The sequence below is a fragment of the Ovis canadensis genome, chromosome 1 (genome assembly GCF_042477335.2).
Source record: "Ovis canadensis isolate MfBH-ARS-UI-01 breed Bighorn chromosome 1, ARS-UI_OviCan_v2, whole genome shotgun sequence".
In the NCBI taxonomy this organism is placed as follows: Eukaryota; Metazoa; Chordata; class Mammalia; order Artiodactyla; family Bovidae; genus Ovis; species Ovis canadensis.
The window spans coordinates 265,266,607-265,280,144 of NC_091245.1; the positions used below are offsets into that span (position 1 = coordinate 265,266,607).

At 50.3% G+C, this 13,538-nt stretch overlaps 2 protein-coding genes across 3 annotated transcripts in view; both read right to left on the reverse strand.

The window, feature by feature from the left end:
• Nucleotides 1-2,972, reverse strand: part of PRDM15 (PR/SET domain 15) — a 63,938-nt gene extending 60,966 nt beyond the window's left edge. The window contains exon 1 of one of the 2 annotated variants that reach the window (XM_069581497.1): nt 1,348-2,972. In XM_069581497.1, the coding sequence (XP_069437598.1) occupies nt 1,348-1,731 (384 nt within the window). In that variant the 5' untranslated portion in view covers nt 1,732-2,972. Of the gene's footprint in view, nt 1-1,343 lie in introns of both variants that reach the window. The other variant, XM_069581506.1, reaches the window with a different exon arrangement.
• A 4,529-nt stretch (nt 2,973-7,501) lies between these two features.
• The window catches only part of C2CD2 (C2 calcium dependent domain containing 2), a 63,758-nt gene continuing 57,721 nt past the window's right edge, over nt 7,502-13,538 (reverse strand). Inside the window, exons 14-15 of the mRNA XM_069581540.1 lie at nt 11,529-11,768; nt 7,502-11,402 (exon numbers count right to left, since the gene is read on the reverse strand). Coding sequence (XP_069437641.1) covers nt 11,548-11,768 — 221 coding nt within the window. The 3' untranslated portion in view covers nt 7,502-11,402; nt 11,529-11,547. The remainder of the gene's footprint in view (nt 11,403-11,528; nt 11,769-13,538) is intronic.

Consider the following 13,538-nt stretch of genomic DNA (forward strand, 5'->3'; position numbering starts at 1 on the left):
TGTCAAGGAAATGCAGAGAAGCAGAGTGAAGCAGTGAAAATGTGGAAAATGTGAAAATATCCAGGTTTGAAACAAAATATGGTAGTGGTGTGTGTGTAGTGGGGCGGAGAGAGAAGAGGGAGGCTGACTTATAAAAACAAAGTGTCCACAATCATTACAGGTTCCAGGGAGAGTTCACACTGTTGCCTCCAAATATTTGTCACAAAACCAGTTGCTCATTTACTTTTCATCCTTAAAAATACTTCCAGGAACTTAACAGTGTTCTCCAAATTGATCTGGTGAGTCCAGATTTTATGAGAGTGGCTTAGGCAAACGTGGTATTTGTGGGCTGGCAGCTTTAACTATGTACACGGGTCCACGTGTCTCTGATCACACACTTTTTTCTACCATTTTAATCTACCCATGGTGTACCCAGTGGTGGGGAGGAGGCAATTTTCTGAGCGTTTGTGGATTTAAAAAAATCTCATCCACTACATTAAGAGCTTAATAAACACGAAATAACTATAACTATCAGGTAGGTGGATATTTCCATAGGGCGTTTCCACTTGTCCCCTCAAAGCTGACCCTCACCGGTCCCCGACATCCTCTCCAGAGGCCCACATGGCTTGCTGGTCCACCTGTCCGCGTCAGGGCGGGGCCAGCGCACCCCTTCCCAGCACGGCCACCCACCCGGAGAGTAGGCACATGTCACCTGTTCATGGGTTTCACCTATCATGCCTCTGCCACGCAAGGGTTTACATAAACGGGATGCAGGGTGCTCTTGAGGGTGGGGGTGGGGTGGGCAGCCCCATCGCCCAAATTCATCGCCCTTTGTAATCTCAGGAGCCAGGGGTCCAGGGACCCTCCCCGTGCGCCCCCGGAGGCTGGGCCCTAGGACGGGGTAGCGTGACATCACGAGGGACCTTCGGCGACGAGGGCGCCCGGGGGCGGGCCCGCGGGCCGGGGGCCGGGGGACGGCGGACCACCCGCGCCGCGCCCACGGGCGAGCGCGGCCCCGGCCCCGCGCCGGGAGCCGGCCGGCCGGCCAGGGTGCGGGGTTCGGCGGGCGGCGGGGCCCGCGGCGGGGCCGGCGGCGACGGGCGGGCGGGCAGGCGGCGCGCAGGGCGATCCCGGAGCGGCTCCGGGAAATCCAGCCGGGTTTTGACTCCGATCGCCCACGGTGCCCGCAGCCGGCGAATGTAACAAAGAACAGGCGGCATGGCGGATGGACCGGGGCGGGCGGCGGGCCGGGCGGGGCCGGGGGCGGCAGGCCGGGCCGGGACGCGCGGGGGCGGCCGGCCGGGGGTGGCCGGCCAAGGCGGCGCGCGCGGGGGCGGGCGGCGGGCGCGGGGCCCGGGCTTTACCTGCCTTTGGAATGTGCAGAGCGGGATCGGATCCGGACTCCGGGTTGCGATCCGCTCCGGAAACTGCGCAGCACCGGAAGCCGGGGGGCGGCAGCGGGGTATTGTGGGAGTTGTAGTCCTTGGGGGGCGCGGGCGGCGTGGAGGCGAGAGCCTGGACAGGAGAGCGGGAGCCGGCGGCCTGGGCCTGGACTGGGCGGTGTGGCCGCGGAGCGGGCGGTCTGGACTGGGGAGTGTGCACGGTGGACCGGGAGCGGGTGGTGTGGACGGGGCAGCGGGCGGCGTGAACTGGAGAGCCTGGGAGTAGGCGGTGTGGACGCGGAAGCGGGCGGCATGGACCAGAGAGTAGCTTGACGTGGTGGACGGGGCAGTCCGGGATTGCGGACCTCATGGACAAGGGGGACCGGAGCGGCGTGGACTGGACTGGCAGGGCGCGGGTTAGGCGTGGGCCAGTTGCTGGGTGAACGGGCGGTGTGGATCCGGATCGGCCGGGACACGCGTGGCGGATTCCGGCTACCCTTTCCCCGGGGCCGGAGGGGGCGTCAAGCGGCCGCGCGCGCCCCTTCCCCGGTGGCGTGGCGGGTCCAGATACCCGCGACGGGTTCGCGTTGGCAGCTCGCACACCCCCCACCCCGCGCGGACCTTTCTTCTGATGGCTCCCTCGAGACTTAATTTCTTGGGGGTGGGGGGAGGGGAGGTGAAAGAGAGTCGAACTATTTTTTTCTAATTTATTTATTTTTTAATTGAAGGATAATTGCTCTACAGAGTTTTGTTTTCTGCCAAACATCGGCAAGAATCAGCCATGCGTGCACACGTGTCCCCTCCCTCCAGAACCTCTCTCCCATCTCCTTCCCCATCCCACTCTTCTAGGTTGTTATACAGCCCCTGTTTGAGTTCCCTGGTCATACAGCAAATCCCCACTGGCTATTTAGTTTACATATGGTATTCTAAATTTCCATGTTACTCTCTCCATACATCTCAACCTCCCCCCTCCCCCTGCCACCCCCACCCACCGGTGCCCATGTCTGTTTGCTGCCCAGGTATAACAATGTCTGGATTTAGCCCACGGAGCTGCTTGCTACCCTTGGTCACCTTTCTCTCTACTTGGTAAAGGCTTAGAGGCTCTTGACCTGCCTGCCAAGCTCCTAAATTAGAGCAGCTCACTGGTGAGTGGAGATCCTGCCTTTTCAGTCCAGGCCCTGGGAGTCCCCAGAGTTCTGCCTTAACCACTGCCCCACACTGCGCTGTGCCAAGTACCTACAGGCACCCCGGATGCTGTGAACTTGAGGCCAGAGTGCCACTGCCTGGCACTAACTCTGTCCCCTCTGCCTTCCACCCAAGCTTGGGGGAGGAATGGGGCTTGTATGGTCTCAACCCTTATCATTCACTGAACAAACAGTCACAGAGGAATAAAAACAGAAGAGACCAGAAGGATCCTTCATCTAGTCCTGGGCGCTCAGGTTTGGCAATGTAGCTGCCTTGTACATTTCTGCCTGCCAAAAACTCATTAATAAAATCAAAGAGAGGGACTGAACTGAGAGCAATGATTTGAAATTGATATTAGAAAGGGCTCCTTCCCCTAATATATATAAAGCTCTTAAGAACCAACAGGAAAAAGATAAAGAACCCAACAAAAAATGAACAGTCTATGGACAGTTCACAGAAAATACAGTGACTCCTATGTATGTTAGTCACTCAGTCATGTCCAACTCTTTTTCAACCACATGACTGTAGCCCTCCAGGCTCTCCTGTCCATGGGATTCTCCAGGTAAGAATACTGGAGTGGGTTGCCATGCCCTCCTCCAGGGGATCTTCTCAACCCGGGGATCAAACGCAGGTCTCCCACATTGCAGGCAGATTCTTTACTGTCTAAGCCACCAGGGAAACCCATAGGAAATGCTAACCAACTATATTATTGCAGCTATGTATGTAAGCAAAATTACAGTGAGATCATTTTTATCTCTCAGATTAGCAAAGATTTTCATAGTTTAATAGCATGATTTTGAAGAGCCTGTAGAGAAACAAACGGTCTCATCCTTTCCAGGTTTGGATGTAATCAGCACAGCCTCCATCTGGGCCATCTGTTAATATCCACAGAAATCCTCGATGCACAGAACCTTTGGCCTAGCAGTCCCACCTGCAGGAATTTATCCTTCAGCCGGACTCACTTGTACAAATTGATCTGTGTATGAGGTTGATCTTTTTTTTCTTTGGCCATACCTTGAGGCTTGTGGGACTTAATTCCCTGACTAGGAATTGAAACCACGCCCTGGGCAGTGAAGTTGATCTTAATTTCCCATCAGTAGCGCGTGTCCATAGGGACTGGGGAGGAAGTGCTGCTGGGGCTCCTTTCTCTGCTCATCCCCAACCTTGAAGGACAGCTTTCCCCAGTGGCTGCCCAGTGGCACTCTCAGTAGGTCCGCATCATGGCCTCCCACACCTGGATCACCTCACCTGTGTCTCTTCAGCTCCACCCTGCTGAGCCCCATCCAGTGGTGAGATTCCAGCCTTCTGTTCCTTGAACACATTGCCAAGGTCCACACTCACCCCTGTATCTTAGAACATGTTCCCAGGTTCTCCCCATCATTCAGGTCTTTGCCCAAGTGTGCCCCAACTCCGAAGATCCCCAAACTGACCACAGCAGCTAATGAGCAACCCCCATCAACACACCCACCCCTCTTGAAACATCACTCGCAGGTCTCATTCAATAAACTAAGATCATGGCATCTGGTCCCATAACTTAATGGCAAATAGATGGGAAAACAATGGAAACAGTGAGAGACTTTATTTTTGGGACTCCAAAATCACTGCAGATGGTGACCTCAGCCATGAAATTAAAAGACGCTTGCTCCTTGGAAGAAAAGCTATGACCAACCTAGATAGCATATTAAAAAGCAGAGACATTACTTTGCCGACAAAGTCTATCTAGTCAAAGCTATGGTTTTTCCAGTAGTCATGTATGGAAGTGAGAGTTGGGACTATACAGAAAGCTGAGCACCAAAGAATTGAGGCTTTTGAACCGTGGTGTTGGAGAAGACTCTTGAGGGTCCCTTGGACACCAAGGAGATCAAACCAGTCAATCCTAAAGGAAATCAGTCCTGAACATTCATTGGAAGGACTGTTGCTAAAGCTGAAACTCCAATACTTTGGCCATCTGATGTGAAGAGCCAACTCATTGGAAAAGACCCTGATGCTGGGAAAGATTGAAGGCAAAAGGAGAAGGGGACGACAGAGGATGAGATGTTTGGATGGCATCACCAACTCAATGGACATGAATTTGAGCAAGCTCCAGGAGATGGTGAAGGACAGGGAAGCCCAGAGTGCTGCAGTCTATGGGGTCGCAAAGAGTTGGACACGACTTAGCGACAGAACATGTTCTTAGAAAGTGCTTTCTGAAGAATTTAGGGTGAAACATGATGTCCTCAAACAATAATCGATCAGTTGAGCACTAGATCCTGGACTGAACAAATGGAGTGAAACCAGTGAGTCTAGGTGAAGGATACATAGGTTATTCTCTAGGTTGGAATTTTAAAAAATAAATAGGGAGAATTAAAAACACACAAGGCTTTCCCTTGTGTGTTTGAGTGGCTAAGTCTCCACGCTCCCCATGTAGGGGGCCAAGGTTAGTTCCCTGGTGGGAACTGAATCCCACATGCCACAAAGAAGATTTAAGATCCTGTGTGCCAGGAACAGCCAAATAACTAAATATGTATAAAACCCCACATAAACAGAGAAGTGCTTCCCACACTATCAGTGGGTTTTCCTTCTCAGAGAGCTGCTGTGACGTCAGGATGCCATTGCTTTAGTGTGCAGCCCCAGACTGGGGCTCTTGCTCCCAGCCCTGACATTGGCCTGCCTGATACATGTCTCACAGGGCTGGTTTTTGTTAATTTAAACATAAAGCTCCTTTGCTAGGGGATACTGTGGACATACGTATCCTCAGCTTCACTTCTCCACCCCACCTTTGGCTTCTGCTTTCAATCTGGCTAATTCTTCCCATCCAGATAAAGAGAACTAACCAGCAAATAGTCTCATGCCTACTGTGCGCCAAGCAGTGCATCTCATGTTCCATCATTCTCACCCATCACATAAAGTCCAGGAAAGACCACGTGAGGCCATAAGTCCTTGGTCTCTTCAGTTGACATGAGGTAGTGGAGACTAGTGGTCATAAAAATGGGTTCTGCAGCCAGGCAGCCTGGGCTTAAAGTCTGGTCCTGCCAGTTACCAGCTGTGTGATCTTGAGCAAGCGACTAAACCTCTTGATGCCTCAGTTTCCTGAGATCATAACTCACAGGGTTGCTTCAAAGAGCATAGACGTCAGTGTCTTAGTAAATACTTTGCAAAATCCTGGCACATAGCAAGCGCTCAGTTAGTTTTGGCAATAATTACTGTGATCTCGAGTCCTCCCCTGGTATTTCTCTAAAATATGAAGGAGCGCAATGCACCTATACAAGCATCCAACTTGATGAATATTGACAGCATCAGTATCATGAATAGTTCTGAGTGCCCGGCACATGCAAGGCACAGCTTGGCCGTTTGCATTACGGACATTACAGTTCAGAGCAGAGGTGAGCTGTGCACAGCTGTGGAGGGGGATGCCCCTGGCTCACCTTGGGAAGGGGGCCTGGCCTGGCAGCTTTCTCTTGGGGGCGGGCACTGTACTAGGTCATTCATGCTGGTATCCAGCCCTCTATGGTGAGCGAGCTGCCTTTCTTTCAATAAACGATTTACTGACACACACAGCACCCTACATTTGTGAGGGACCAAGGTCAAGAGCAGCATTCTTTGTCACGCACATCCGCTCCATGTCCACTCCGTCCCCAGACCCCGGTGAGTGCGGTAGGAGTGGGTAAGCAGAATTCCTGTATGAGCTGATACAAAGCTGTCAACCGATGTCCATCATCGCTCTTCATGGGCATCATTCTAAACCCAGGGGATGCAGGCACCCACATTCTTGCTGGGCTTCAAGTCTAGGACAGGGTGAGAAGGGGCCGAGTGACAGAGCTGAAGGATGCTGACAGAAGTGCTCCGGGGCAGGCACTTCACATAGAATGCAGGACTTGTTTGGTTAGACCGTAAGAACAGAAGAGGTGTGTCCTGGGGCTGAGGGGTGCGTGCGCCACAATGAATGTGCTGAAGTGGCTGAACTGGATCCATCTATGCTGTGTAGACGGGATTGGCAAGAACACAGTGGGCACCTGCAAGTGACCGCCAGGAGGTCAGGTTAGGACAGCTGGCTATCCAGCACCTCCATCCAGACTCCTCCCGGACTGTCAGAGCAGAACAGACCTCTAGCCATGCAGGAAGCAGCTGTTCAACAGAGGGCCTGAGATGCCATGATCCCAAGCCAGACTCGGTGCCGTCGCCACCTGCCGTGTCCAGAGCAGAGAACCCAGAGCCGAGCCTGCAATGCTGGGGCTTTATGCAGGCGGACCCTTCCTCTGAAATGCAGGGCTGTGAGTCAGTCAGTCTTGGCCCTCGAGTGACCACTCCATACGCTAGCGGAGGTTCAGGGTTAGGACAGCTGAGAGGAAGGGTGGGGGATGGGGATGGGGGTTGGACTGGGGACCAGTTTTCTTAGGGCTTGGGCAGAGCAGGGGGCCGGGAATCTGACACAAGCAGGGAAGCTGATAAGCAGCCAAGATGTGAGGCCTTGAGGGCTGGCACCAGATACTCTGTCTGCACGCCCCTCCTGGCCCCTGCCCACCCCTACCCCCAGAACCTGCAGCCTGGGTCCCAGCCATCCTGGGGCCCCACCTGGCATCTACCCCTCCAACTCTCAGGCGGCTGGGGTAGGGTGATGATGGATGGATAGCAGTTTCACCCCAAGGGGAACAGTGTTTCCCAAAAGGCCCTGGGGATCACACAGGGTCACATAACCACCGGGGGACCCAGGCCAAGAGATCCTGAGTGGCAGGCAGCACCTACAATTCACCGGTGCCCTGAAGTTCACTGGAGACACTGTCGTTCCAGTAAATGACTTTAGCCCCAGGCTTAAAGCAGGTGCTTAGTGGCATATGAATCATTTAGGAAGAATGTTAGGACAGCTCCTCCTCCAACCACCTGACCAGGGTCACACCTGACGAGAGAAAGACCAGGATTCCCAGACTGTCGGAGAAGCTGAGGGACACGGGGGCAACACAGGACTCAGCAAAGGCAACTCAGTGTTTAGTGCTCTGTGGGCCATTTATTTCCTTCCAAGACCATTTGCATTCCAGCCACATCTTCTCGGAATGAACCCAACCACACAAGGTCAGTACGAGACCGCAGTCTGTTTTTAAAGTGCTACCCAGGAATACAATCACGGTCGGGTAAATTCATCACCACGCTTGGTCATCAAGCCAAACCTCTCCGCATACCTGGAAACCCTTCTGTTTTCTTCTTTAAAAAAAAAAAAAAAAATTGTAGCTTTGATGCAACACTGGGGAGGGGACCTATAAGCCTAAATTATAAATGGCACATTACTGGTCGTTTGGAAGCTGGGGGAATGGGGCTGTGCTGTGCCCAGGCATGTCCAACCCTTTGCAACCCCATGGACTGTAGCCTGCCAGGCTCCTCTGTCCATGGGATTTCCCAGGCAAGAACACTGGAGTGGGTTGCCATTTCCTCCTCCAGGGTGAATGGGGCAGTTTGTTGCATTTTGACTGCTTCCTCATCTGGAAGGAAGGAATGCCAAAAAAAAAAAAAATAGAAGAAGGAGGAAGCAGAGAGGTGTAACCTGAGTTTGCTTCGTAGGACTAGCAGTGCTGATGTCCCCAGGCTGCTTGCTTTGGTCATCACGCCTTCACAGGTTTGGGATGGTGGTGGCAGGACCTGGCAACAGGGTCTAGGCTGGTGCTGAGACCTGTTTTTCATCTGATGGAGTTAAATGTTCTGGCTTCCAACAGCCACCAATTTATATTTCAAGTTTCAAGACCGAGGGCCATGAGAACATTACTCAGAAAACATTTGAATTGAGTGGCAGCAGTGTAAATTAACCTTTCCCTTTCTGTTCAAGAAGAAAATGTATAGCATTCTTCTATAGACGTGGCCAGTAAGACCAATCAAACGTCTGGATAGGCACCCAGCTTGTGACTGGCTGGCAGCGGCAGGCCGGGTAGTTATCTCTAGAAATCCCCGGATGCTTGTGGACTTAAACTTGAGACCTGATGGAAATAAAGTGCTTGGTCTAAACCTTCTTCCTCACAGCAGGTTTTCAGCCAGAATGATGAGATGGGTACTTCTGTTGATGCTACATGAAATCAGACACACACCTAAAGGTCCATTTCATTCCTCAGGAAATAACACAAGCTCATCCTTAAACAAATCCAATAGAAGTATTGACAACTTATTAAAACAGACATGAGCAGCTGGTTCCAGACATACAGATACACAGTAATATTAGTGTTCATGAGAAATTGCTTTCAAAGCACCACTCTGCAAGAAATTTCATCAAAACAATATTAAAAGCCCCCAAACCACTCTCACGTGTGAAAAAGGTAAAGGGAATGAAGTGATTTACAATAAGTAGGTTTTGCATTTGGTGTATAATCTTAATTGATGTTTGGTGTCAATGACATTTAACATAAATACCCTACACTATTAAAAAATACACCTGGATAAACAACTTGGAAATGAAACATTCACAGTATCAATACAGCCCGTGTTCTCACGGCACTACCCTGACCCTACCTCTCATTTTTCTTGTCTTATTCCTATGTCAGTGTCCTCTGTCACTTCCGAAAAACCCATTTGCCGGAGACTAATGTACGTGCGTCTGGAAGGTGGGCTCCTGGAGTGACTTAAATGTACAGGTTCTTGATGTGCATCTAATAGACACCAGCAGACACACATGTCGTCAGTACACCCTCCCTCTAGAGCCAGCCCATGTGCTTCTCCCTCCCTCACAGGCTGGAAGGAGAACCCCTGACACTTCCCCAGGACCCTGAAGAGGTGTCAGGTCTTGAGAAAGTTGAGAAGCAGAGCCCTGGATGAAGGTATGGAGCAGTGAGCAGGACGCTCATGGGGTTGTTCAGGAATGGGAATGGCTACGACTTCTTTTAAAGCGAGAAAGTTGAAACTAAAAAGTTGAGTTCGAATCAAATAAAAAATTGCACTGACAACTTCTGATCAGTGCCTGACATTCTGACATACACAATACTCTCTTAGAATTAATTGTGAAATGTCACAGGTTCTGCCGACCACATAAGAAAGGACAAGAATCCCTCAAGTGAAACAGAACGTTAATGAGACCATTGGTTCCAAGAGACTAGTAGTGATTTCTAGTCTGTGGGGACTAACTTGGTATGAACATACTAGATTTTGGAATGCCAGGTGCTAATTTACAGTGATAACAATTGGAGTATAATCTTTAAAAGCAATGCATGCTAAAAAAAAAAAAAAGGCATTTTACAGTCAGTTGATAACTCTTGGGACACCTAAGGATTTTGAATAGTGCGTTTTAAAACAAAATTCTTAGTTTTTACGTTTTTTGATGTGGGCCATTTTTAAAGTCTTTATTGAACCTGTTTCAGTATTGGTTCTGATGTTTATATTCTAGATTTTGGCCACAAGGCATGTGGGATCTTAGCTCTCTGGCCAGGGATTGAACCCATACCCCCTACACTAGCAGGTAAAGCCTTAACCACTGGACCACCAGGGAAGTCCCTATAATAAAATTCTTAATGTTATTTTCTAATCTCATCCTCAAAAAGAAAAAAAGTAGGAAAGAATTCTATAAACATGATTTTTATAAAGGTTTCTGCTCATCCCTGGCTCCCTTACCCGTGACGTATATGTTGAAGGAGTCACAAAAGCACCTCTGGATAGGGACTCACCCAATTTCATATCTGTGACAGAAGCCAAGTGTTCATAATCGCCTTCAAGTCTTACAAACAAAAGTGGATCTTATGCAAAACCTGTCATCAGGATGACAGGTGCTCCTTAATGAGCATTTCTCCTAAAAGTGCCTCATCCAGAAGGAGTGAAAACCTGTGACTGGACCCCAGGGGATGGGCTCACGGATGAGGAACGTGGTTCCCCCCAGGGGAAAGGCGAATTGATGAGGAAGGTAGTTTGGAAGATCCATAGGGTACTAACATCGTGTGCCAAGCTCACTGTTTTTTTCCACTGGAAATTAAAACAAGGGCCTCCCAAGAGCAGCTGAGCACCGTTCACAGTAGCATTCTGAAGAGCTCATAAAAGAAATCTGATGTATGTTTGGCTCATTTGTTATTAAACTTCCATTCCTAAGACTCACACCTGAGATATAAAATGATTTCCTCCTTTGCCCTGATAGTACTTTGTTTCAGCTGTTGGCAATATTTGGCAAAACCTTGAACTAAAGAAAAACCACGTATGTATGGTGAACACAACCTTGTGTCTGTGGCTTATTGCTCCTGACTTCATCTGACAGGCTGGCTCTTCTCCTGTGAGCCCGGACGGCAGACGGCAGGGAAAACATTCCATGTGTTGACTGCTCTGTTGGTATTATTATAGCTTCCGACGCTATTCAGAAAAATGTAAAACCACATAAGGATTTACATGTCTCCTACTTGCAAATAGGCTCAAAGTAAACTTAGAAAAGTGTTCAGCATAATATGCATAGGATATATTTAGTATTTGCATAATTTTTCAAGTTATATGGCTAATATCAAAGGCAAGTGTCTTCCTACATTTGTCAGTGTTTCCGTTACTGTGGTGATTTCTCTGTTTGCCCGTGTCCCTCCTATCAGTCCTCAGGGGCAGCCATACTTTTTACTCTGAGTAGCCAATCAGGAGAGGTGACCCATCCATTCCATTCACAGTGACAGCACGGAGGGACCGCCCCCTTTGCTATGTGGTCCAGGCACCAACCAAGGTTAGAGCACGGAGAACCGAGCTCATTTCCCCAGCTGCCCATCCACAGCCCCTTACAGTGAGTTCCACAGCTCGCACAGGAAGTATCCTCCCATTTAACTTCAATTCTCAGCTGTGAGCACAAACGGTGGAGTGTTCGGGTCCCCTGGCTTCTGGTGGCAAACTGGGCTTTGCAGGTTCTCTTCAGGGAAACCTCCTGGATGGAGACTGTTTTTTTTTTTCCCCCTTTAAAAGACAAAACGGTTGGGAAAACCCCAGCTAGATGGTGGACAGGGCGGCCGTCCAGCAGCTCGCTGGCCCTGTGGCTGTATCCCGGCAGGTGGTGATGGTGGGTCCGCATGTGCAGCTTACCCAGAGAGGGGGCACCGGCCTACGGGCAGGGGTCCGAGGGGGCGCCATTCAGGGTGCTCTGGCCCCGGTGCCTGGAGAGCAGCTTCTTGTTCAGGATCCGGGAGAGCGTCACCCCCTTCCTCCGTGCCCCATCAGGCTGCTGCAGGAACACAAGGTCGTTGTGCGACTGGCTCAGGCCGGGGTCTTTCTGCTGGTGCCGCCGGCGGAAGAAGAGCTTGGCACCCTTCCTTAAAATTCCTCCTGAAACAGCAAGGCACAGGGTCAGAGGGCTGTGGCGAGAGGCTGGCACGTGCCCGGGAGGGAAGGAGAGAAGGCAGCTCCAGTGACTAACACAGGCAGCCTGTGACTACAAGCGCAGAAAGGTAGCTGGGTCAGGCCTGTGCGCAACACAAGAGCTCCCAAGGCGTAGTGAGCAGAGCAGCTTAAACATGAGAGTAGGGGCAGCGGGCTGGACTGTCCTTGGAATCCATTCCCAGGGAAGGCACTCAGATCCCAGACTTTAAGGGATCCCCCAGCCCTACCCACTCCTTGTCATGAGGAACAGTATAAGTAGCAGAGCAGGGCTCTAATGACCCAGAAAGGATGCTCTGATATTAAAACCAAATTAAGGACTCTGACAGAAATGATTTTCACCTTCTTAGGAAAGTTGTTTAGTCCCTGAGTCGTGTCCGACTCTTTGCGACCCTGTCGACTGTAGCCCGACAGGCTCCTCTGTCCATGGGATTTCCCAGGCAAGAATACTGCAGTGGGTTGCCATTTCCTTCTCCAGGGGATCTTCCCGACCCAGGGATCAAACCCGCATCTCCTGCACTGGGGCAGGTGGATTCTTTACCACTGAGCCACCTGGGAAGCCCCTTAGGAAAGTTAAATAACACTTATTCTTTTGGGGAGGAAGAGCTTTTACAACTCCAGATCCAGTATGTGTCTATCAAGCTAAGTCACATGAAATGTCTGTTACTTGATCACTTTTGATCTACAAAACCTCAATTTCGCCTGTTCCAACCTATGCGTATTCGACATAAAATGATGGAACATGAAGTAGAAAAAATATAGCAGCAGCAATGATTTCAACGGCGATGGTTCCTTAAAGGTTAAAGGCCAGCTACCATAGCAACGGGACAGAGCCCACTAACCTGCTTTCACTTCCACAAACTAGTTTAACACCCTGTGAACAAGGCCCAACAGGGTCCTTTCCAGTCAGGCTGTGAAACCCATGACCATTTGCATATAGGAGTTAAGGACTTTGAAAGAGGAATGGCTTGACATTCCCAGTGAGGAGCTTTATAGCTAATCTGGCAATTCATTCTTTTCATGACAGATCCAGCGAGTACTTCAAAAGCTGTAACATAGCAGAAACCATCCGGCTTTATCCAAACGGGAGGCCCGAGAGCAACACTTTGCTCTTCTAGCTGAAATGTTCAGCCAGTTGTGAAATCTGACCCAGTCTTGTCCACAGACCTTTGCAGGATCAGCACTGACTGTGGGGAAGGCATCAATCCCGTGAATTTCAGAGGCCACAACCTAGACCTGAACTTAAGGATGCCCGTCCTACTTGCTCTGCCCAGAATGGATGGGTCTCCTCTCCTGATTGGCTGCTCCAAATAAAAAGTGCAGCCACTCCCGTGGACTGAGAGGTGGGACAGAGAAACAGAGAAACCACCACGGGAACGAAGGCACTATGACAAATGTAGGAAGACATCTGATTTTGATATTAGCCATATAACTTGAAAACTTAGGAGCTTCTGTGTGGAAGCTCAAGAGAAATGTGCTGAATTTCATTCGGTCAAAGCTTCCCCCAAAGACTTGTTTTGATTTTCTCTTTGGATACAATCACCTTCCAAGAAAGCGGAATAGGATATACATATATACATCAGTCAGTTCAGTTCAGTCCCTCAGTCGTATCTGACTCTTTGAGACGCCATGGATTGTAGCACGCCAGGCCTCCCTGTCTATCACCAACTCCCAGAGTTTCCTCAAACTCATGTCCATTGAGTTGGTGATGCCATCCAA